Here is a 25,809-nt window from a genome sequence, read left to right as displayed (position 1 = left end):
CTTTTAAATCTTCACCAATCAAATTTCTATAAATAATTTGAATGGATATTTACACTAAGTCCCAAGTTTGAATGGATATTGTCACCAATTTTAATGTTAAAATTTTTTTAGGGTAAACTATGCATTTAGTCACCCAACTATCACTTTGATTTCATTTTGATCACCCAACTATTCTTTTTCAAAATCATGTCTAATGTTATATTTTGATTTTTTTTGTCACTCACCATTAAAAAAACATAACTATTGATGTAACCTCTTTTTTTTGTTTTTTCAATGATGTCATGATATTATCTTATGATGACAAGTTATAATCATCATTAATTTTTAAAACGATGGGTGACCAAAACGTAACATTGGTTATAATTTTGAAAAAATAATTATATGACCAAGATGGGAACAAAGTGATAATTGACTGAATAAATACTTAGTTTACCCTTGTTTTAAAATAATAAAAAACTTTTTACCTACGATTATGTATCAAGTGTTGAATGAAAAAGGGAAAATTAATCGCGGCTCTTTCGTCTCCGCCCTCTTCTCCACCGGCGAACCCGATTCCATCCACCGCGTCAGCGGCTCCCCGTTTGGTGTCGCCCTGTTCCTTTTCCTAATCTTGTTCTTGCTCTACAATCGTGTTTCCATCTTCGGCGGCGGCGACGATTCCGACGATTAACTTCTCCGATCTATCGAAGACTTCTTTTTTGTTTTTATTTTGTACACAGTACGTAGATTTTAATATTTTTTTTCTCCTTGTAGTACGATTCTTGTAATTTTACGTGAATACCCAGGTGATCAAAAGGAATTGGCTTTAGCAATTGAGGGCATTATTGTCATTTGAGTTTTAATTATTCGCCGTACTGGTTTGTTTTGTATATCGTTGTCTGTTTTCTGTCCGACAGTTAATCAGCGGTGAGTGGGCTGGTTATCACGGAGGCGGCATGGTGGCTAGGAAGGTGGTGCAGCCGTGGAACACAGTTTGGTTTTTCTGCTGTAGCTCCTTTATGGACTGACTTCTCCGTTTCCCAATTTGTTTATTGCTTTGGATCTTGGTTTCCACAAAACGGGCACGTGGGCACATGTTTTTCCTTTTTCAAAGGACGAGCCCTCCTTTTTTTTAATGCACCAAAAGAATTTAAATTCGTTTATCATTTAATATTTTAATTTTTTTTTACGAATTAAACCACCTCAACTGTGAAAGGATTTATTATTATATCTTAAAATTTTATATTTAAATATAGCGTATGCGGGATATGAGATTTTGTCGTTAAAAGATAAATTTTTTAAACAGACTTTATATTTATCTTATATTTATCGAAAAATATTTTAATATTTTTAGATACAGTAACACTTTTAAGATGATGCGGTGAATTTTTAAATTTCAAAAAAAATTATGAATTTATTTCAAATTGTTTGTATTTATAACTTTTTATTTAAATAAGTCATTTTAAAATAAATTTTAGTCAATTAGAATTTCTTCAGAATAAAAATATTTATAAAAGAAATTTCATGTTTTTGAAACCAAAAGAAAATCATCTTACGCTGAAAATGCGTATCATTACATATAAATATTGTTTGTACTTGACTCATTTATGGCAAAGTAATTATTTTATCCTCCATACTTCAAAATCTTTAAAATTCAGTCCAAATCTTAAATTTGACGCTTTTTCACCAAAGACAAAGCATTATACCTCAATTAGTCCAATATTATAATCTAAATTTTAATTATAGAATTCAATTTAAGCAAAAAAAATATTATAAAATGTTCCAAACCTACACTCGAAAACTTATCTAAAGCACTAAAAAATTAGTCCAAATTTAGTTCATGAACAAATCAAATCATAGATAGTAAGTTTAAACAATAATATCACATGTTTTGTTACAAAATTCTTTGCTATTTACATTTTAACTAGTGGCTCAATTTTCATCATCAATTCTTCTCCTCAAGGATTCCAGTACATTCAAGGGACGATCAGTTTTAGCAGAGCTCCCTCCCTGGTTAGACTTGAGTTTTGGCATACTAATGGAGTTGAGTGGTGGTGTCATTGCTCCCTTGTTCACATCCCTTAGTATGGACCGCGCGGTGGCTTCCGCGGCCGCATCCGCCATCGCTGATGCCACTTTCGAATAACTCAACAACTTCTGATTCACTTTGTTTTTGGGGTGAGTTTCTGTTGCGGCTTTTGGAACACAAGGCGGTGTAGAGTGATTTACGCTTTTGTTTTGCATGCTTGCAACTGCTTCTGCAGCTGTTGTTCGAGCCTTTACTGATTCATACTTCTGAATGTCATATATGAGCTCCTTTTGAAGCTGTTTATCTGCGACCAGCATGTCATCGATCTCGTTCTTGTAGTCCTTGAGAAGGACTCGCAGGCACCCCATGAGGGAACCTGTAAGAGGGTTGTTCTTGCTTTCTAGTAGCCTTTTGAGCTCTATAAAGATGGGGATGGTGTTTTGGATAAGACCCTTTTTCACTGCCTGTGTTATAGCCCTCCCTTTGGCAGTAGACGCGGATGCACTGTTATCCCCACCTTCTTCCTCTACCTCTGCTGTATCCGATGCAGTTCCACGATGAGTTGAGGCTCGGATCTCTTTGCAGGCAAGAATTTGGTAAGAAATGCTTGTAATTATCTGCAATCATACGAAATATGCAACATTTCTCGTCGGACATACCTGGAGAACAGCTTGGCCAGTTATATCATTTATATTGAGCATGCCATCCGATGCAGCAGCTAGAATTTCAGCACATAACTTTGCAAAGGTGGCCAAAAGGTGCTCTGGTGCCATTTGTTTCAGCAAGCAGAGATAGATCCGCATCCGTTTAGTCCTTGACCTCTCATCATTACCCCTGGAAATTTATAACATAGAATTGATCAAGGAAGAAAACAGTGAATAGATCATAAACATGTGCCTCAATTATAGAATTGATTTTTCCAGTGTCTACATGACGAACACAACTCACGAATACCTGATGGAGAAAAGTTGACTCTCCGTCTGTGAATTCTTGGAATCATTAAGTCCGTTGTGTGCGCAGCAGTCATTCAGCACATAAATGGCTTCGACGAAACTGTTGTAAGCTAGAAGTGGAGCCTTGGCTGGAAGAAAAACATACACAAAAGTCAATCCAACAAACATGTATTCCAAAAGTGAGCAAAACTTCAACAATTTATAATTATAGAATTGTCATAATAGCTCCTTTACCTTTCAAAATATTGCCAAAGAGAAAATCAGCAAGTTGTCTTATTTTTTCGGATTCATCAACAAGACATAGAAGGAACCGAAGAAATAGCACTCCCCTCCACTTCACATAGTCTCTCTGGATTTAGAAACAAAATTACAGCATTCGATAGGCTATTAAGGCAATATCACATGTTAAACCAGTAATGAAAACTTACTTGTAATAATCTTGAGAGTAATATAAAAGTCTGCCGTCTGACAAGTTCGCATGGATCACGGAGACACTTGGTTATCTTAGCTATATAACTGTATATTACAAGAATTGTTCATTACACCAGTTATCAGTCTCATAGAGAAGGATTCTTTGCTACATTTTCCCCCTTTTAATTAGTTGCTTTGAAGAAACTAATCCCAACTAGGCTCATTTCTATTAAGTTCCCGGGAACTTACCAATCAACCAAAGCAGTATAGCGAACACAAAAATCCGCCATCATCACTACAAGATTATTGCGAAGGGCTGCACAATCACTCTTTTCAAGTTCCTGTAGTTTGAAGTGCACGGTTAACATCGTTATCAAATTTTATTTGGAATTGACGACATTGAGAAATATTGTAGAAATAACTGGAAAACAGTAGGGAGGGAAGAAATGCATACAGTTAAGTGCATAATCTTTGATGCTTAGAAATAACTTTGGAACCTTCTATGTATTCTAAGAACCGATGCTATAGGCTATGCATATAAATGTATTGCCATGCAAGTTGTGATGAATATGAATGAACGAAAAAGCGTTCGTTTTGAAGAATCAAGAATTGCAAAATAGTAATGGAAAATCATACAAAAAACATACAGAGCAGGACTAGAAAAGCCATTGGGTTGATGACTAGACCTGCACAAAGAGAGGAATGTAACTTTTGGCAAGCTTCCCGTCAGCAAGGCAAATTTTTCCCAATGTCAGCCATGCTTGAATGTACAAAGTAGGGGTCGTCTGCTTCAAAGATACCTTAGGCCCTGGTAACTTATTTAACTTCGGATCAGAATTCCCTGAAGTTACAACTGTGTATAAAAGTGGAACAATGGAGCTCACATCAGCACTAGGACAGACAACAACTAAAGACCCAACAGTATAAACCGCGGTGACTGCTTTTGACAATAGTCTGGACGCACTTGCTGCTTGCTTCCCTTTTCTGCTCCCACTTGGCGGTGTAAAGAAACTATTACCGGTATTTGGTTCTTTGTTATCAGAAATGTACTTTTCTAAAATTTCATATGCTTTAGAGAGAAGCTTCTGTCCCCATCTCATGACAAGCTGATCGGCCTCCTCAGGATTCAACGACTTCAGCTTGCACAATGTTCTGAGAGCTTTTACATGAGCATTAACCTGTCATATAACCGTGTTGGTTGTGCATATGATGTATTATAGCTGGGTACATTCAAACAAGTTTATTTTGCAATAGGAAGGAAAATAAACAAACGATTACTCCGTTTCAAGTTTGTCAATGCGATAAATACCTCTGTGGAATGCATGTTGAACTTTTCAACTCTTTTAAGCAAGTTGTGAGCTAAATCTGCAGCAGGTTCAGCAGGCAATTCAATGGAAACATTTGAGATGGTTTGCAAGAGGAAAACACGATCTCTTGCCCATGCAACTGAATTGGATTCTATGCTTTCTTCATGTTCATATCCATTTCCTTGCAAACTTGGGCTTTGAAACTTGCCTTTTGTTCCATGCTTATCTAGGAGCTGCCAATGGTGATGAAGGAATTCCCAGTCAACAGCTTTCAAAAGATATACCGACACTTCCGACAGAAGAAACCAAGCACCAGCTGGGGCTGTCCACTTCTCAATTGGCATGGAATGACTCAACCAGATCGATTCAGATGTCTTTATGATGTTTTGAAGAGCAAGAGCAACCTTGGGCTTCAATCGTTTCTTTTTCCCAAGGCTTGTGCAAATCTTCTTCACCCATGGAGTCACCTCGCCATTGCAGATACCTTTCAAAAGAATCAATATCCCTCCAGGGAATAATAATTCCATCTCCCTCTCTAAACTCTTTGCTGTCACACATGAATCAGACAAAACAGATCCCTTCTTGGGTGAGCAAGCAGATCCAGCTCTAGACACCCGGTCCAAAACCAATTCCAAGAACAAGGTCTCACATTCTTCTTGAATGCTAGATTCGTTATCTGTTATTAAACGTGGAACAGAATGTAGCCACTCAGTAGTCACACTTTCATCTGAAAATGTTCTGAAGGCCTGCAAAAAATTATGCAAAAAAAAAAATCAACCTGGGATGGAAAATTGCTTGATGAAATATCCACTGGTGTAAACTAATTCAACATCAAAATATGCATTGACTTACGAATAAGCATCGAATCATCACAAAACTAACTGAAAATTGTAATGTTCGTAACAAGTTAATAAAGAAACATATTTGAGAAGTGCAAACATGTAATATACAAAATCAACCTGGGACTGGGAAGTGCATAACAAAGAACATATCCACCCTGGTCATCTAACTCAACATGCATTGACTTATGATTATGATTAAGCATCAAGTCGTCACAAAACTAATTAGACTTGGTAATGCGCATGATAAGTGAATAAAGAAGCATATTTGAGAAGTGCATGCATGTTATAATGTGCGAAAGCAATCTGGAATTTAGAAATACATAGCAAAGAAGATATCCACTTTAAGTAAACTAATTCAACACTGTACCACGCATTGACTTATGATGAAGCATCAAATCATCCCAAAACGAATTGAGTATTGTAATGTACATGATAATTGTAATAAAGAAATAAATTTCAACAAGAAAACTAGATTAACTGAACATTGAACTATGATTAAGTATCAAACTATCAAAACACTAAGTGAACATTGTAATGTACCTAACAAGTGAAGAAAGAAAGAAATTTCAGCAAGAAACTAGATTAACTAGATCAATGACCTATGATTAAGCACCAAATCATCAAAAAAAAAAACTAATTGAACATTATAATGTACATGATAAGCAGATAAAGAAACGTATCTGAACAAGGAAACTAGACTAAGTACAAAAGTAAAATTAACCTCAGAAAGGGCAGAAATGGCAGCTTTCCGTATGCTAACCAGTGGATCTGAACAAGCCATACCCATAGTTTTGAGCAGGATTCCATCAAAAGAACCATCTAAAAGGGATATCAACTTAGTAACCAAAAGCAGTGCAGCCTTCCTTACAGCTGCCTTCTCATCCATACACCTATCCCTCACAAGATCATTCATTCCACACTGTGGCGGCCTCTCCTCTCCGCCTTCAGATAATCCCATTACTTCCTTCAAAATACTTTTACTCCTATCATCACTAAACAAAAACCCAACAACTTGTGCTAAGCTTGAGAGGGCTCGAGCACGAATTCCAGCACTCAAATCCGAACATCTCATAATCAAAGCTTTCAAACACTTTATCCCCCAATAATCTCCTGTTTTAACTTCTGAATCAACCCCAAAAGGATCCCTTAATGACATTAACATCATTGAAATAAGATCTACACCTAACAGCCTAAGATTAGCCTTCCCATGAGTCATCTTCAAGACATAGTCCACATATCCTATTTGATCCTCAAAGTCCATCACTTTAACAATCTCCATTATTGAATCCACAGCCAGAGCTCGCGGCTCGGCCTTATCAGGTGCCTTTTGAACCAAATACCTAGGGAAGTTAACGACAGCTTTCTTAACACCATCACTCTCGTTTCCCAATTCTATCATCCTTTGCGTCACAAACTCCAATGCAAAACTTCTTGCTTGCGATTTAACCATCAATATCAATGGTGATAATGCTTTCAAGACCTCAGCTGAAGTATTAGCCATCTCTCCATGTTCAGACCTCAACACTCCACTCAAAACCGACGAACACAAACCCATTAACCGATTAAAACTACCTGAATTCCCTATCTTTTCCACTGCCATCAAAGGAATTTCACATACAGTTTGTACCAACGACTTCAAACTATCAGGAAACCTATCCAAATGAATCAAACCCAAAACGGAAACCAACATTTCAAACACATTAAAGACTTCTTTAATATCAGAACGATCACTTACTTCCTCATTACAATCTCCCGAACTTCTAACGTTACCCCGTGCTCCACGGCCCTTCCCCCCACACTTTCTCTTCTTATTCGACGGCGCGTTGGGAGGGGGAGATTCCTCAGGTTGGGCCGAAGCACGGTTTTTGAAGGCGCGGCGAAGGGAACGGAGGAGAGAAAGGAAGGAAATGGGAGTGAATAGAGTGAAGACAGGGGAATTTGGGGAAAGAAGAAGAGAGAGGTAAACTTTAGAAGCTAAAAGATAATGGGAAGGGGAGGAATCCATTGTAAAAGATAAGAGGTTGGTGAGTGAAGAAGGAGAGAGGGCTTTGGAAGAGAGGTCATCGAAGAATTGGGAGATGAAATCTGGGTCGTTGGTGGATAAGAGGGATTGAAGATCTAAAAGAGTAGATGGAGAAATGAGTGGAGATTGGGTTTGATAGATCTCTTCAAGCTCTGTGAGGATTCTTGCTATGGTCTCTTCCATGGCTGAAACTCTCTGGAAATTTTCTCTGTTAGGGGTAAAATGGTTTGCCGGTGATTATCGTTGAAAACTTTGAAAATGTTTCAGTTCCCGCTTAAAGTGCTCCTTCATAACAAAATTCAAAGGGAATAAGATTTAGGATAAACTACAACATTATGTGCTGAACTTTACTATGTTTCCTATTTCATTCACTGTACTTTAATTTTTTTCAATTTACTCACTTAATTTTCGAATTGCTCTTGTTTTGGTCACTGAATTATTTTATAATTGTTTTGATATGATATGGCATATTTTATTATTATTTAAATATAAAAATAATTTAAAATATAAAATAAAGATATATGGTGGTAATCCATTATTCGTCGGCGTTGGACGTCATCGTTGACGACCATATTTCATTGGACGCTTTGCCTCGACTCCCTGAGTCCAAATTTGACTTCCATTTTATCGGAACATGCTCTGAAGTCCACGAATGTGAGATCAAAAATGAGAAAACCGAAATGTTTCAATTTAGATTCACGGGTTTTGGGACATTTTTTGGTGAAGCAACCACCAAATTGGGACTCAGCATGTCAAAGCAAGTCTCTTGGTTCAATTTTGGATCAAACGGTTGTCGGTTTCGAAGGCTAACGGTGGTCGATAGTGACGAGAATAGACCGTGGTGATGCTACAAATGGTGAAGTAAAAGTACTATTTTATTATTATTTTTTAAATATTTTTATATTTTAATAATAAAAAAATACTACGTCATAGATAATAATAATAAAATAATTTGTAGTGACCAAAATAGGAGTAATTTGAAAGTTTAGTGAGTAACTTAAAAACATTGAAAGTATAGTGAGTGAAAGAAGAGAGATAGTAAAGTGTAGTGAAGAATGATATAGTTTATCCTAATATTTAAAATTTTCAAATTAATTAATTTAAAATAAATTTGATATTTAAAATTATTAAAAAAACATGTTTACATCTATATAAATTTATATTTAGATTAAATCATTAAATTGTAAAAAATATTTTAATTTTTTTTTCCAATTTTACAAAATATTTATAAAAGAAACAATGAAAATATTTTATTGATTGCGCGAACAATAAATTGATCCAACAAAATAAAGTATTAGGTCCCTTAAATAAAATCAGAAAATATTGTTAATCATTAGATAAAATGTTAATCCGAAAAAAATAAAATTAATTGAATTGAACAAAAATAAAATAAAGATGATAAGAAATTGTTTAATCGTATGTAGTCATGGAATCAAATTAACAGAGCCGCTAAGACATATTTACATAGTCTCTTTAAGATAGATTTAGTCATGCATATGATACTGGAGAAACGTTGATTGATTGTCTCCTAATTTACAACAATGATATGAGCAGAGTAATAGCATGATTGCAGGGCTCAACGGACTATAACCCCGTTTTCTTCTATCACCAAACATTTGAAGGTAGAGAAAATGTGCCAAAGTCTAACCTTGTAAGTTTAGACAGTTTAAATAGGAGATTCACACTGAAAAACTATTGGAAAGTTCGAATAAATGAGCATAAAATATATACAATTAATGCATAATATTCTATTTTCCCATTAATGCATATTATTTTTTTCTTGTGACAAATTCTAACCTCTCGTTGTCTGTTGATAGCTTCTGGGATCAGGGAGATTATCGCCATGTTCTCATTTGCTTGGGATTGCTTATTGATGATATTTATCGCATTCGCACGATCCGTCTCCACCTCGACTCTCCTAAATCCAAGATTCCAGGCATGCAAAAGAATGCCGTCTATGGCCCAAATTTCAGCATTCAAGGCATTACAAAAGCCCCCCTGCGAATCTCGGATCACCCTTCCACAGCCCACATCATACGCTTGTACCCACAAACATGTCGAGTTAAAATTCACTCTAATTTACACCCTATCGTTTGCATACGACGCAAAATATTGTATTGTACATTCTACAACATTCAAGTTGATTCATGTAAATAAACACTTCTCACGCTTGGTATCCCACCAATGTGGGATATAAACTTTCTAATTTTTTTAAGACAATTCACAAGTAGCTTACATTGAGTATCAATTTCTCATTCATCACTCAATTATTTTGAGCATATGATATACCATTATAAATGTCTCACGAAATATAATAAAAAATCACAATTTTATGATTTAAATCTCTACTTCTACTCATTAAAAATGTATCTAAATTTCAAAATATATATTTTTCCAACATTAACAAATTTATAAATCTGAAAAACATTTTTTTCCTTTGTCAACTGATCCAAAAGAATACAGCGTTAGGTCTTTAAACAAAATTAATAAGTATTATTAACATAATAAAATTTGAAGTATTGTTAATATTTGAGAAGTGCATGTATGTTATAATGTACGAAAGCATAGGAAACATTTTGTTGTATTATTTTGTGTGTTTTAGTTGAATGGGTTTAAATATTTTCTAAAAACTTTTTATTCATTAAGAGTTAGTATTATTTTTTAAAAGTGTTCAGAAAGTGTTGTTATAAATTGTTTTTGAAAATTTGAATTTAAGATTATAATGTTTGATGCTAACAATCTCTAGAGCGTGTGGTTAAAAACTTTCTGTTGACACCTCATTCTCCCCCCCCCCCGGTTGTGAGTACAATACCGATTAGTATCATTGTCAAAAAGTATTTTTAAATCAATGACTTAATTCGATAAAAATAAAATCTTTTAAAAATTTCTTACAAATTGTTTTATGTTTTTTAATATTTTAGACGAACCGTCCGTTTAAGGGGTAGAAATTTTTTTAAAAGGGTTAATTTGTAAAGGGTCAAAGTGTAATTTTACAAATTTTTAATTTACAAAATTTAAGATGTTTAATTACATTTTTATTATTTTAGTTGAAGCATGAGTAGTTGGGTAGCTTTCCATCAAGTCCTTAGGAAATATCCTTTACGCCATGCTTCAAATAAGCTCAGCCTTGGCATTCAATAAGCCTTCAAAATGTAACTCTTCATGCCAACGTATATAAAATACAACTTGTTAACATATCTAGTGATGGATCGAAAGGGATGATCAAGGACAAATATAAAATTTTATGTTAGAGGGGTGAATTTTTAAAATTTAGGAAAGAACAAAATTATAAAATTATAGGGGCGAAAACTGATTTTCAATAGAAAAATACATGTAAAAATATAAAATATATGATAATTTTAAATTTTCAAACTCTTATATTTTAATTTTTTTTATCTTCTATTGATAATTTATTTTTGTCACCTAAAATTTTATAAATTTGTATCGTATAATATTATAAATTCACCCCAAATATAAAAGTATACATTCATTCCTAAACATATTAAAAGTTGAATAAATTAACATGTAAAAATAATATAATAAATATTAAAATATACAAATTATCAAATCTAAAATTACACACTATTACATCAAATTGATCATTTAGTCTCACCAGTTGCTTTTGTGCTGCCATACTTCAACAAATTTGTAGAGAAAAATAAATATTTTTTAAATTAAATAATAATTAATTTAATTAGTAAAGAAATCAAAACCTAAACATTAATTTAAAAAAAGTAATCTAAAAATTATCTACAAAATAGAACAATAATATAATAATTTAAACAACAACAAAATTTACCTTCTTCGAATCTTCTATTCTCCTTTAAACAGTTTCTCTCTGAAATAATTTCTCTCCTCCTTTTCTTCTTTTCCCCATGCATCTAAACTCCCACCCCCTATAACACACGTATATATCCTAAGCATTCAATCCACTATTATTGTTTTGCCCAATTATTATTGTCCTGTCATACATTCAATCCCCGTGAATGATACAGAGCTGCAACAGCTTCAGCCTAGTCTCTCCTCGCTTCAGTCTCTACTAAATGAATGAAGGATGTCTGGTCATGCCATGGCGAGACGCATTGTCTTCCTGGCATCTCTCACGTGAAGACCGAAGACACACTACCTTCCATGCGTTTCGCCTGTGAAGAACTGAATACGCATTGCCTTTGCTGCATCTCCCCTGCGTCTTGACCAAGTACTATAGCAATCATCCTATTTGACGAAATAATAGTTGGGGCACATTATCTAAGCTATTTTTTTCAAGGCCATTATCTGAGCAATTTTGCCATTTAGTAGGATATAAATAAGAGCAAATTACACGTTTAGTATCCTATCATTTTTTTTCTATTTTGATTACTTAATTATTTTTTAAATCATGCCTAACATTTAGTTTTAGTTTCATTTTGGTCACTCGTCGTTAAAAAATTAACAGTGATATTGACATGTCACATCATCATTGAAAAAAATATTATATTCGTAGTTCTGTTAATTTTTTTAATGATTTTGGAAAAAAATAAAATTAAAACGTAACATTATGTATGATTTAAAAAAATAGTTGAATGACTAAAACGAAACAAAATTGATAGTTAAAATACTAAACACTTAGTTTACCCTATAGATAGTTGTGCATCCATAGATATCCTAAATTAGCTAATGTAGTTGGAGGAACTGATTTGTCAACTCAAAACACTAGGCTGGTGAATTCTAGTAACCATAACACAAATGTTGGAAATCGACAATATGATCCAGAGCCTCCGGCTGATGTGAATATGAATGCAATTCTTGATGTAGGCTGTCAGTAACATTCATTTTTGTTAAATTATACATTAAGGGCTCTAAGGATTTTCTTCATTCAATGTATTCTTTTTGTCTGTTGCAGGAAAAAGAAGCTCTAATCGCAGCACACAGAAAAGAAGTTGAGGACACAATGGAGATTGTTCGTGAAGTAAACTTTCACTTATTTACAGGAACTCGGATTCATTATACTGAACCCATGCCTAGAAGCTGGGGAGAGATTATCATACTCTTTCTCAACCATTGTTCTTGTTTTACATATATATTTCAGGAAATGAAGCTTTTGGCAGAAGTGGACCAACCAGGCAGCCTCGTAGACAATTATGTGACCCAGTTAAGCTTTGTTCTTTCACGCAAAGCCTCCGGTCTGGTAAGCCTTCAATCCCGCCTTGCCAGGTACCAGCATCGACTAAAAGAGCAGGAATTTCTGAGTCGGAAGAGATTTCCCCTTTAAGCCAGCAGTTTGTTATCTCCTTTCATTCCAGAATCAGACCTGAAGCAGCAGCTTCGTCTCATCTAGATAGTTTCGCCCTGAAGGACATTTCTACACTTTAATTACAGCTATAAACCGATAAAATTCTCTCGTAAACAAACCTACTTGGTTCTGATACTCGATGTCCGAGGCTTGTTTTAGGTAGTTCAGGCATTGCAGAGATCTGGGTATTTCATAGCTATACATGTATATTTACTGTTAATACATGCATGTTGGGATTGGCTGCGGTTTTTTAGCCATCTGTTTACTGGTGACGGGGAATGTTTTCACCAAGTAATTTATTGGAATGTAGAAATTAGTGTTTTTCTTTAATTGTCCCAAGTCTTTGTTTTCTTCATGTAATGTTCTAGTTTTAAGAAATATGAAAATTTGCTTCTAAAATTTCGAAATGTAATATGTAATTCATACAGCTATTCTACATATTTAGCAGTAACTTAGAACCATTCCGTTTAAAATTTTATAGTTAGCTGTTTACATGATTTTTAACCATTTTCAATTAATGTTAAGTCATGATGTTTATCAATGATAAAATCATGCAACTCCTCTAACAATTATACTGTTCAATGATTCAAACTTGAGAGACTCGATGATCTAAATTCGAAAGATGTCCAAATCCAAACCTGAAATTATCTTAGTCGAAACACAAAATACATCGGTGTGGGTAGATACCATAAGCCTCCCCAGCAGTGGTTCGAACTTGATCTTTGATCCGAACCGATTCAATCCACCCGATTGCCCCCACCATATTAAAGCAAATGCAGAAAGGCTAAAGGGAAAGTATAATTCAATAGACAAAAAATGAGACATGATTGGGAAAATCTTAAAAGCCACGACAAAAACCAGGCAGAATTGATATACACAAAAATGAAGATGTTAGAAGAAAGAAGAGACATTCTTATGGATAAAACTTTGGGGGGAAAATAAACAAAAAAGCACCTATTACTTCCGGTCACAGACATCCCTTTCTAAGAAAGTTCTACAGCCCTACAAAATCTCAATGACTTACATTTATATTTAACCGCTTTCGCCTTTTGTACGAAAATATCAACACTTTGTCTCGGTAATTATATCGGATCGGATCAAGAAGCAAGCTTTTTGTACACCATTTAAGTTATTAGTAAAAGCCTTCCAAAAAAGTTTAGGAAAGCAGGCATACACTTGTACAGTGTACGTTCACACTTTCAATCAATCAGCTCTCAAGCTCAGAATTTCTTTGGCAGTCCTCAATCGAAAATATGGCATGTGTTCCTACAAAACATGAAAAATCATGAATTAGCTCAAAAGCAAATAACCAGACCTCGTGTTTCAAGTGGATGAATGTCCATGTGAAAACATCAATATTTACTATCTTTTGTCGTATATTTTGGCAGATAGACAATAGATATTACATCCCAATAATTACTGCCTCAAGTAATAGAGTTTAATCACAGGAAAAAAAATATAAAGCGTGAATTTCAAGTATTATAAATCACTTTCCATGGATTTACCTGGTCAAAACAAAGCCTTAAACCTCTGCTATAAAAGTCGATATATTTTAACATAAACATGCCACAATCAAACCTGTACATAAAGAAAATTATTTAGGGGAAACAATTCAATTTCTAACAGAAGAGGCTCATGATGCCATGAAACTAGCAGTAAAAGGTATTAATTACAGTTCACCAAATATTTGGAACCAGTCGCCATCAATGGTTAGTAGAAAAAGATTCAGATATCTATAAAGCTACCACATAATCAAATAATTAACAACATAAGTTATTTGTTTATCCAATAAGCTTAAGAAGAATTAAGTATTCCGAGCACAACATAAAATGTGACAGCAATAGATACAAGAATACACACCCATTCTCCTGTGCAGGAAGGTCTTCAACATATTCTTGTTCCCAAGAACTTATATCAATATTCTCTCCACTCTTGTCCTTCACTTCTTCAACAAAGTATTTTGCCTGACACAGTACAACTAATATTAAAAAATTTCGAAAGAAGTGCCAAAAGAATCAGTATGAACTTTGTTTAAGATGATATTTTCTATAGGAGGTAATAGTAGGAAGGGTGGGCTTGAAGCCAAAGCAACTATCATTGTGAATAGGAGAAGAACAATTTACAGCGTAATATTGTAGAGGGAAAATGAGTCTAGCAGCTAACAGGATTGAAAACTTGCACTTTGGATCAATTAATTAATTATAATTAAGCTAATTAATTAAATGCATCGAAATAATACTACATCTAAAGAGAAAACCCAGAAGATCATACCAGTGCTCTCAGCACGTAAGGATCTTTTCCTTTAAGTGAATCCAGATATTGGAATTTCTGATCTTTCTTATTAATAACTGCCAAGCACCAATGTATGTCTTTGTGTATGGGGACAAATATCTGAGCAACATGGAATAATTTTAAAGATAAATACAATGAATCATGCAAAAAAACAATGGTTGAATCAAAGTGAAAGACAAAAATACTTACTTTATCACAGTCCAATAAGCAGTACCCCAACTTCCTTTGTGAAGTCCATCTTTTGACAGCTTTATAGTTATAGCCATTGTCGGGATTCACTAACTGAGCAACATAATTCAGAAGGGAAAAACTAGTTAAGAAATATTTACAAAGACTTATATGAACTAGGAAAGTGAAGTACCGTAATATTGAACATAGAAGAACCAAGAAAATACCTTTTTATAGAAGAAGGTGTTGAAGAAATGACACTTTAGAAACTTCTTCGGCTCCCTGTTTTCCCGTTCTTTCAGTAGTTCAAGATATAGATTAATGACCTATAAAAGAGAAATACGTGTGTTAAAACCAGATTACCAATGCACTTAATTCCAGTACGACCTAATTGAATGTGGACAAATTAAGAAATCCTCCAGAGGCTACTCTATGCAGATATACAACACAAGATATAAACATAAAAAAAACAACCTCATCATTCAACCATGCGCCTGGTTTCAAACATTGCAAAACTTCCCCCCTAATATCAATGCTCGAGTTTTGGTGAGAGACTAATATCTTTCTCCTACAAAAGCAAGCACAAGCAATGGTGTTACAGTACAAGCGACATCCTATCAAGTAATCAAGTACTAACACGAGCATTATTAATACCCGTTTTTAACAGAAAAAGCACTAGACACCAAAGTCATCTCCTCCTCAGTAAGAGGAATAAAAGGCTCGGGAGGTAACACCTGGAATTCAATAACCGATCAAACAGTAACAACAAAACATTAATGCCAAACATTTTTAACAAATAAAAATGCCATTTATTCTATTCTAGAAGCAACAAAATGGTTCAAAATACTCTACCAAGACAATGCGGCACAATTGAAACAAAGCAAGCAAAAGAATCTTACTTCTACTTTCTCCTCCTCTAGTTTCTTTTCAGGTCGCAATATCTCAAGTCCAGCTTTGCGCTTCTCATTCAACTCAATTCGAAAATCTATTTCTTTCAAATTGCAGTTTCTCCTCTCTGCACCCTCCATCAACTTCTTATAAGCTTCAACATCTTGCACATAGGAAATCTCCCTTAATGAAGACATATCCAAGGAACTCTCCATTCTCAGACTCCCATTATTCAACTCAGTAACATCAGATGAAGACGATGGCTGAAAGCGCCTCTCTTCTTCCACATTATTCTTCCCTTTCTCAATGATTTCCACTTCTTCATCATTAAGATCATCTGTAACCACCCCTTTTTTTTCCTTCTCATCATCCTCCACAAAAATTACTTCTTTTTCCTTCTTAAAATGGATCAAAGCATCCCAATCTTGCCTTTTCACATTACTGAATCTACTACTCAAGAAATTCCCCATATCGCTTTTAGTCGAATCCTGTTTGTGTTTTGAAGCTGGTAACCCAAATTTTAGATGTCTGACAGGGGCGTGGAGCCGTGGACTGCTCTAGGGAAAGTTGACTTAGCTTCTGGGTAACGAGAGATTCTCAAGACAGTTCTGTTGGAAGGTAAAATTGCTTTTTCTGGGCTTTGGTTCATCAAAGAAAACCTGGGTTTTTGGAAAAACTGAAAATCCAGGGAATTTGAATACGGGGATTTCTTTTTGTGGTTGAAATTGGAATTGAAATATTCATCTCCACAGCGTTTACGATTGCTTGCTAAAGCACCCATTGATAAAATTCAAAAACTGTAAACCCTAAAATTGCAATACCCATTTAACGAAAAACATGAAACTAGATTTCAGAGACTAGGGTTTTTAAGAAAAACCCTTAGATTTATAACCCAGAATAATTACTTTTAAAGCAAAAACATTGAAACCCAGAATTTGAAAAGCCGTATATTTCAAAACACAATAAGAAGATCAGAATTTTTTTTTCTTGAAACTAAAACAAGCCAAGAAAATTTCAGAAAATAAAGGGGAGAATACGGAAGAGAATCGATGACAAATTTGAGGAATTTGCAAAGGAATGAACCGTTACTGCTAGCGGTGCTGTAAATTGGATAAAAAAAACCAGAAAAAGTAGAGAATTGAAAGAGTAGAAAAAAAATTGAATTGGGGATATTGGAAATTTCGCAATTGCTTTCGCGGGACAAAAAGGAACCAACTTTAAACGCAGCGTTTTTTAGTTTTATGTTTTGGAAACGAATGCCTGCCAATCATAAAAAATACAAAGGTAAAATTACCACTTCGGTCTTTATTAATTTGAAAATTTCCCAAAACCCCTTATAAAAATATGAACAATTTAACTCTATCCATTTCCAAAGTTTGAAATCGAGGATAATTAATCACGATGTTATTTTTTTTTTATAATTTTGGAAAATTTTAATTATATAATAAAAGAATTAGTTCATAATATTTATAAAATGTTTAAATTATGTGTTAAATTTTTTAAAATCATTCTCAAATTAACAAAATATATAAACATTGAGGGTGATTTTATTATTATGTCAATCAAAACTATAACAAATTGAAGAAAAAATTAAAATCAATATTAATTGTTTTTAACTATTCACTTTTAGAATTAATAAAATTAAATTAATTATATTTTCTAGAGGAACATAATTACTTAATTTTAAAATTAAAAGTGACATAAAAGGCATCTTACTAAATAAAAATTGGACAAAATTTAGTGGGTTTTACGAAATTAGGATGCATTTGGTTTATGAAAAGTTTATTATCTTTTCCCCAAAAAAAACTATTTTATTTTTTTAATAATTATCGATATCTGATTTATTAATTAATTAATTCATCACCGATCTCTTATTGTATTACCTCCCACCACATTTTTGTTATTTTGAATCATATTACCTCAAAAATAATATGTGAATTTCAGGATTATTTCTCAAAACTTATGCCGGTTCTCCCTTATTTTACTTCTCATATGTTAATCTTAAACTTTAACGTATCTCATTTATCTTCTCTACTTAAAATCGTATGGAAACATAAACAAACGTAAAATTTTATTATGGCATAAACTTCTAAAATATTAGGAATATACGGACCTATAGAATTTTGGGAGACGAAAACAGATTTACAATAGAAAATACGTAGAAAAAAACCTAAAATAAAAAAAATTAGGGGAAGTCTCCTCCACCCACCTGCCGCATTCTATTCCTGAATGAAGAAGACAACAGCTAGGAAACTTAGTAGTGCGGAGGTTTTGATCAAAATTAACTGCATGAACGAGAGTTAAAATCCTAAATCTGATATCGAATTTAAGGGTTACTTTAGTGATCCACGGAATTTGGGGGTTTAATGTTATATAAAATCAGAGATAAATTATAAGGAACAAAAATGAATTATACTGAACACATAAAGGAGCAGATAACTGATGTTGTAGTGATTTGTATGTTTGTCTTCAACATTTAAACCGATTAACAACTCTTGAATGCACCATGTTTTATTTCAGGCGGATGTTGTTAGGCATTTTGTATATAAAAGAAGACAACATCATAGTCTCGTTTCGAAATAAAAGCTACAAAATGTTACGTGTCAGAATTCAAATTAGAACTTGAATTTTGAGAAGTTTAAAAGATTAATTTATGGATTCTGGTTAAGAGAATACGGAATTAACAAGTTGAATTTAAAATTCAAAATTATTGTGAAAATTTGTGTAATCATAAAATTTCCAATGTTTTAACCAAAACTTTCAATCCGTCTTAAATTTCCGTTTTTGATTTTAATTATTAACTGCTTATGAAACTCGCATACAAACATAAAGATATTAAATGCTTAAATATGCTTGATTCTACGCCCTTCTATATTATATACCACTAACAACGTTAACTGAATTAAATCCAATCAATATAAAAATATGGTTAACAACTAAGTCTAGATCACAACCTTCTTCCTAAAAAAAAATTGTTATTATTTTTAAATGTGTATAAACCTGAAATTTGCAATGTTTTTAAATAAAACTTTCAATCTGTCTTAAATTTCCGTTTTGATACTTACTAATTATTTACAACTTGTATGTTCACCTTGAAATAATATATATATATATATATATATATATATGCATTTCAGAAAATAGAAAAATAAGAATTGATCAATTTTTTTTAAAAAAAGAAGAAAATAGTTGCTCAAATTGAACTCAGAATTTAATGTCAATCAACCAAGCCTAAAATGATATCTTTTATGTTTGATTGCCTGTTAAAAAAATTTCACAAAAAACACACAATACATAAAACTTTTTATACAACTTGACCAAAATTTATGTATCTGTACTTTATTATACTTAAATTGCATATAATTAACCATGAAAGAAGGAAAAATGGTCAGATTGATCATCCACTAAACGTAAAAAGCTGCACAGATCAATGGATATCGAGCTTTAAGTCTGCCTCATCTGTAACGATAAGAAATCTGCACGGAAATTGATCATCGGACTCGGACGTGAATGACGGGTACAGGTATATATGCGTAAAAATGAATATGGTCAATTTTTTTTTCAAGTTTGTTCATGTATTTGCAGGACCGAGTATTCATACCATGTCTGGACATGTGTCCAACATCAATATTTTCAGACAAGTTGCACCACAGCAGCTATTCTCAAGGCACCATTTTGAAGAAGATCGGCAAGCTCATCGAACAACAGAGCTGTCCGCCATCCCCAACCCTTGGGAGCTTTTGGTAAGAGTGTTCCTCTTTGTTTGAAGCTTCCGAACATCATGACTTCTCGCTTTGATGGACAAATTAACTGGAAAATTAAGCCATAACATATGCTGATTACTACTAATAAAACACACATGTCGTCTCTGTGTATGATTTTTATGAATGTTACCACAGACATGTCGATTACCTGATATCGGGCAGTAACCTTTTCACGAGAATCCACATACATGTGAACCTGAAAAGTGAAAACAAGATGCTTCTCATTGTTACTTTAACTCGAATGTGACTGTTAGATACAAGTGTATATAATACGGGTATGTTTTTTATGTTGCTTAAGGATTAGGTCATATTCCAATACCCGTGCCTGACTGTATGTAGTTAATAGGTGTGTTACTGAAAAGATAAGGTTATATTCTTCCAATAAGAAGACAACAAATTGTTGTCACCAAGATCTAAACAGGAAAGAAAATGTTCCATGGATGAAATAGAACAAAAGACTCTCTCATGCTTTGTGATATGGAGAAAAAGAAGGCTGACCTTTCTCAGAGAGTCGGTTATTTCAGCCTTCCGCCGGTGAAGAAATAAGCCTGATGGGAGAAAACTCATTTAGAAAAAATTGCAAAATCATCTCGAATGAACAAACAATAACAAAATGTTTTGAGGTTTAATCATTCTACGAATTAGAACATTACCGAGAGTCCTACGTCCTTGAGGATCTTCGTCATTAAAGGCTTGAACACTAACCTGTAAATCAAAATGGATCTTAGAATGCAGATCTTCACACAAACCTAGGAAATAGAATTGGAAAGCCTAATAACATCAACAAGTTCTATACATAACAGAGTTAGGAGCCATTCCAGAACATTCAAAACCAGAGCATCAGATAACAATTATTAATTTTTCTAGTTCCGTGATTCTCTTTCAGATAAAAATAGAATCACATTTGGATACTAAGAGAAACTAAGACAAGTTTGAAGCAAAACTAAACGGGTCATGCTACTCAGGAAGGGTCATCATATTCAAATACCTTCCATAGGGAACCCGCATAAAAGAATTCAGGAGAGTGCTCAACTTGCCCATCACTTAGCCTGAGTACATCCTCAAATTCAACCCTGTGGAGCCATCAACGATTTATGGAACATATATCAGAATAACTCTTCAACTTTGAAGTACCAAAAAAAGAAGATATACATATTTACAGTAAAGAACAGATGGGCACCCTAAAATCTCGAAGAATGTGATCAAGAGCATCAATTCTATTGGTAGCTAATAAAGGTAATATTTTACTTATAATACATTAGATTCAGAGAAAAGATAACAATGTTATGACCCCAAGTGGAAGAATTATTCCACCCCTAATTTATGCACCAACCTCTGTGGTTTATGAACACATACCCACAGTTGTGTGTGACAAAATAACTTACCCAAAACGAAAGGGAGGGAAGTTATTCAGAGGAGTTTTCATGTCCAACGATATAGAAGAACTAGTTGCACTCTCCCACTCAATTCCAATGGTCTGTTCCGGTGACTCGAGCATGTGCATGGCAATTCCACTAGCACTTGGCCCAGCAGCAGAAATTACAGGAACTCTGCTTTGCATATCCGTCACATAACTCCTTTCGGTTTCTCCTTGAACATTAGAGGCATTACTTCCTCCTTGGCTTAACTCAACCAGAGCTGTTAAACCACCTCCAGACATGTCTCCGGCATACTCAGCTCTAGCCTCCGAATCATTAGCAAGAGACTGTTGGCCATTCCTGTTGCCTGTACCAAAGGGCACACGGGAAAAGACAAAACGAGTTGGAGGCCATGCAGTGGCAGGAACAAAAGTAGCACCACGTCCAATACCAGCCAACCCATCAATAGGTCTCCTAACATGGACTCTTACTGGCCCAAAGAGGCCATTTCCTTCACCTTGGGAATTATCAGCCACATACACATTTCCAATATTGCCAGTTAGATGATTTTGATCGTTCTCTTGCACATGATAACCTGCAGTAGCAACTCCATGCTGAAGTCCAAAAGGCTGCCTGCAAGCGCATTGCATAGTAGTAAGACAGCAATTCTTGCATGTGTCAGCTCCAATTTCTTGCACCCTCTGGCTTAATAGCATCTACATAATATCCATTAAAAAAAATTCTTATCAAGGCTAGAAGCAGAGGCCACAATTTTAAAGAAATATATATGCTTATATTAGAAAGGAAGAAAATGCAAACTAATAGAAGAAAAACAAAAACAGTCTTTGCCATGTTAATCTAACTAACAGATTATTCGAAAACCACTAGATTGAATGACTTCCCAAATATTCAACCCTAAACCTATTCATCAACACAAATGATGTCTATCACTAGCAGAGAAGTTATTATTAACTTCATATCATCACATCATTCAATAAACATCCCTTACACAGCACCAGTTAAGACAGAAATGAAAATAAACAGGTACAGCTGACATACCTGCACCCAAAGACCATCATTCACAGCTTTGCAAGGAAATCCCAACTCTTCAAGTTGCTTTCTCACATTCAAAAGTGCCTCAAAGGACATGTTGCAATATAGAAGTGAACCCCCTTCAAATATATTGACGAAAGAATCATATTCCTCAACATGAGCCCCATAGTTCCCTTTTGCATAGCTTTTTACCTGTCTTTTACCCACAACCCTGCCACCCCAAGAAAGAGAAGCCACACCATATCTTGCCCAATCATTCAACATTAGCTCACTACCGGATGAGTCCACAGAAGAACAATGCCTCGATTGATCACTTGCAAACCAATTATTGTTACTCAAATGGTAGCATGAGCCTTCCTTGGATGGTCCCTCCATGCCCATTCCACAGGCTCTCAATCCACTTGTTCCAACACCAACTGGGACTTCAACATATGAACATGAAGTTCTTATCCCCTCTGCATCTGAAAATGGGCTACTTGTTGATGAAGACTTATAACTGTTGCCAGCATACATAGGCTCCAAGCGAGAATATTCAGGTTGCAGCACCTGTTGGTCCGAGCTAGATAAACCTGTCTGGATGTCAACCACACAATCTGCAAGCTCAACCAGGTGATCTTCTCTTAGATTTAGGCGTTCCATTGTAGATTCCAATCTCTTACTAGGGCAGCTATCAACTAAATTTTTTCCCTTTGCTTTAGAAGAGTGAGGAGAACTGCCCATTGCCATCTTAGCAGATGAAATTCCTTGATCAGAATGTTCAGCCTGGAAAAAAGCATCTTTCGCAAGGAGAGTATACAATGCGAGCTCAAACCTTTAAAAAATGAAAATACTAGTTCATCAAACCATATAAACATGAACCACAAAATCCAAGTTTATGGGGCTGCCGCCTATACATCTTACCGTTTTTCTTCACTATGTACCCACAGCTCATTAGAGGTCAGCAATGCATGTAAAGTCTGAGAAGAAAGTTTAGGTAACACCTACACAGTGAAAGTGAACCATAGACCAGTTAGTGAAGAAAAGCAAAAACATTCACTATTAACCTATTGTACATGGACAAATTGTTAGTTCATCTACAATTGAGTCATAATATCACACAGCTAAAATCAAGTATGTTATTTGGTAAATCCATAAATAGGACCTTTTCAGCTTTACCTCTTTCAATTCCATCGCACCACTTTGACAAAGATAGCCCCAGCAAGCATTTCTCACCCTTTCCCCATGTATCCCATAATCTTGACTCTCAGCAAACACCTAAATTTACACCCAAATTCCGATTAATACACCAAAAGAAAAAGAAGAGAAATAATGAAATTTAAATGTTGAAACCTGATGTGCTAAGAAATTCGAAGTCCACAGCTCAGATATGATAAAGTCCGTACATATGGCGCATAGATCCTGCAATCAGTTTCACGTGCCAAAAATAGCTTCATTAACAGGAAAAATGATATAAGCTATTTTTTTAAGAAAAAGGTTCGATCAGTTTAAGGACCTGAAGATCAAGAAATGAAGCAGCAGCTAAAACGCGAAACGCATTATTATCATTAAGCTTGGGATGGTGTCCATACAAATAAGACAACGCGATGGCTATAGCTTCACTGTTAACGTTGTTATCGTCGACGTTTAACGTTACTATTGGAGCTTTGGCTTCTTTCCAAGGTCCCTGCAACATATTCCTGATTTAAAAAAGAGAGGGAATTAAAATCAGTGTCTGATTGAAGAGGATTTAGGCATTTGATCTTGCATGTTAATTTGGATGACCTGAAGTAGGAGCTACGGGAGAGGATTAGACGGTGGAGGTGGTAGGTGGATCCCATGGCGTTTACGACGACGTCGGAGAAGGAACCGCCGTTGAAACCTTCCAATTGGATGTGCTCGCAAAGGGAATTGAGGTTGCAATCGACGGCGCGAAGTTCACTGCTGCTACGGTCGTTGTCGGAGTGATGCGGCGGCGGCGGTGAGACCTTCATTTTCAATAGCTGCTGATGATGGTGGTGCAACGGCGGCGGTTCCATTCGCTGTTTCAAAACGTTGTCGTTTGATATCATGAAGAAGAGGAAGCCATTGGTATTATCATACCAAATACGGAAAACAAACAACAAAAATGAGAATTTTCAGTGTGGATTCGAAGATGACAGAGATTTGGGAAAGTTTAAGAAACGCTGCGTTTCAAAGAATAAAGGCAGGTCGTTTTGATAATTTGATTTTTGGGTAAATTATAAATTTAGTGACTGAAATTTACTTTCTCATATTCTACTGATTATATTTTTAAAATTTTCAAATTAATAATTGAACTTTATATATAAATTTTCATTCTAAAATATATGAATTATTTTATTATTATTTTCATATAATGTGTCATATTTTATTATTATTTTAATACCACATATGATTTTAATAAAAACTAAATTCATAAATATTAAATTATTGATGTGATATGTCCACGTAAACTATAGTAATGACGTGAAAAAAATAACATGTCAATCATTTAAAAATAATAATATTTATTATATTAATCACAACCAAACATATCCAAAACACAAGATACCACTACTTATATAGTTTTCGCTTTATATACTTCACAATAACTCAAACAAATCCTTCCTATCCAGTGTATCATCTTCCTCGCTGTCCCCGCAGATATTCTCTACCATGGCAATGGCATTGCCTCACAATCCCATATTACTTCTTTGCATTTTCGTTATATTTGCATCAGGTAACTTTCCCATTTTTAGTTATCTGTTTTCTTTGTGAATTTTTGTAGTAAATCGTAAATGTAATCACTTCGCATTTATATTTGATAAGGTGCAACAAAGTCTGCAAATGCCAAAAATTTTACCCTCGTGAATGATCAGTTCAAGGAGACGATATGGCCGGCGAAAATCACATACGGATGCAACTTTCATGGAAAAGGGTTTACGTTGAAACTGCCTTCTACAATGCCTCAAACGGTTGGTGTGTTCACATATATATATATGTGGTCGAACGGGTTGCAGTTTCGATAAAAATGGTAAAGGAAACTGCAGCAGGCCTGTTGTGACGGAGACACTTAAAAGAATAACGTACGTATTAGGTATTTAATTTGAACTAAAAAAATAGGCATCTAAAGTGAACAAGGAGTATAGTTGGAACACTCATTTTTTTCATTAAGCCTTATTTTTTTTGAATATTCTGAATTATAAAATAGTTTTTGTTCATAAATTTCCTAGTTTATTCGTAACATATACACACAGTATAGATACATATGTTTGAACTTGAATTGTCTGGAGAAAAAAATATTTTCTCCTACTGCTAAAACCAGTAAATAATGAGATGTATGTTTAAATTCAAATTTAAAATTTGAGGTGAGGTTGGAAAAAAATTCCATTAATACTATTAAATTTAAATATATGCATATATTATATATAAGGTTAAATATATATGAAAAATAGGAAAATAGATAAAGATGCAGAAACTCATCCAAACATGCT

At 34.4% G+C, this 25,809-nt stretch overlaps 2 protein-coding genes and 1 pseudogene across 2 annotated transcripts; all 3 read right to left on the bottom strand.

The window, feature by feature from the left end:
- Nucleotides 1-1,914: 1,914 nt before the first annotated feature.
- On the bottom strand, nt 1,915-7,766 carry LOC120189682 (condensin-2 complex subunit D3). Its single transcript, XM_039192906.1, has 9 exons — nt 6,243-7,766; nt 4,682-5,425; nt 4,059-4,550; nt 3,622-3,713; nt 3,390-3,477; nt 3,196-3,310; nt 2,963-3,089; nt 2,663-2,842; nt 1,915-2,609 (listed from the first exon to the last, which is right to left on the bottom strand). Exons 1-9 carry the CDS (start codon nt 7,725-7,727, stop codon nt 2,516-2,518), a joined length of 3,417 nt encoding a protein of 1,138 aa, XP_039048837.1. The 5' UTR covers nt 7,728-7,766; the 3' UTR covers nt 1,915-2,515.
- Nucleotides 7,767-13,625: 5,859 nt separating this feature from the next.
- On the bottom strand, nt 13,626-17,332 carry LOC120189518 (annotated as a pseudogene).
- Nucleotides 17,333-19,435: 2,103 nt separating this feature from the next.
- Nucleotides 19,436-24,464, bottom strand: LOC120189517. Its single transcript, XM_039192788.1, has 13 exons — nt 24,101-24,464; nt 23,832-24,015; nt 23,669-23,737; nt 23,495-23,593; nt 23,240-23,319; nt 22,346-23,150; nt 21,314-22,002; nt 20,917-21,001; nt 20,582-20,633; nt 20,427-20,476; nt 20,077-20,124; nt 19,766-19,974; nt 19,436-19,640 (listed from the first exon to the last, which is right to left on the bottom strand). Exons 1-12 carry the CDS (start codon nt 24,385-24,387, stop codon nt 19,798-19,800), a joined length of 2,625 nt encoding a protein of 874 aa, XP_039048719.1. The 5' UTR covers nt 24,388-24,464; the 3' UTR covers nt 19,436-19,640; nt 19,766-19,797.
- Nucleotides 24,465-25,809: the final 1,345 nt, after the last annotated feature.

The sequence above is a fragment of the Hibiscus syriacus genome, unplaced genomic scaffold (assembly GCF_006381635.1).
Source record: "Hibiscus syriacus cultivar Baekdansim isolate YM2019G1 unplaced genomic scaffold, ASM638163v2 tig00116958_pilon, whole genome shotgun sequence".
NCBI classification, from domain to species: domain Eukaryota; kingdom Viridiplantae; phylum Streptophyta; class Magnoliopsida; order Malvales; family Malvaceae; genus Hibiscus; species Hibiscus syriacus.
The sequence above is the reverse complement of the archived record's forward strand: the minus strand, read 5'-3'. Positions and strand labels throughout refer to the sequence as shown.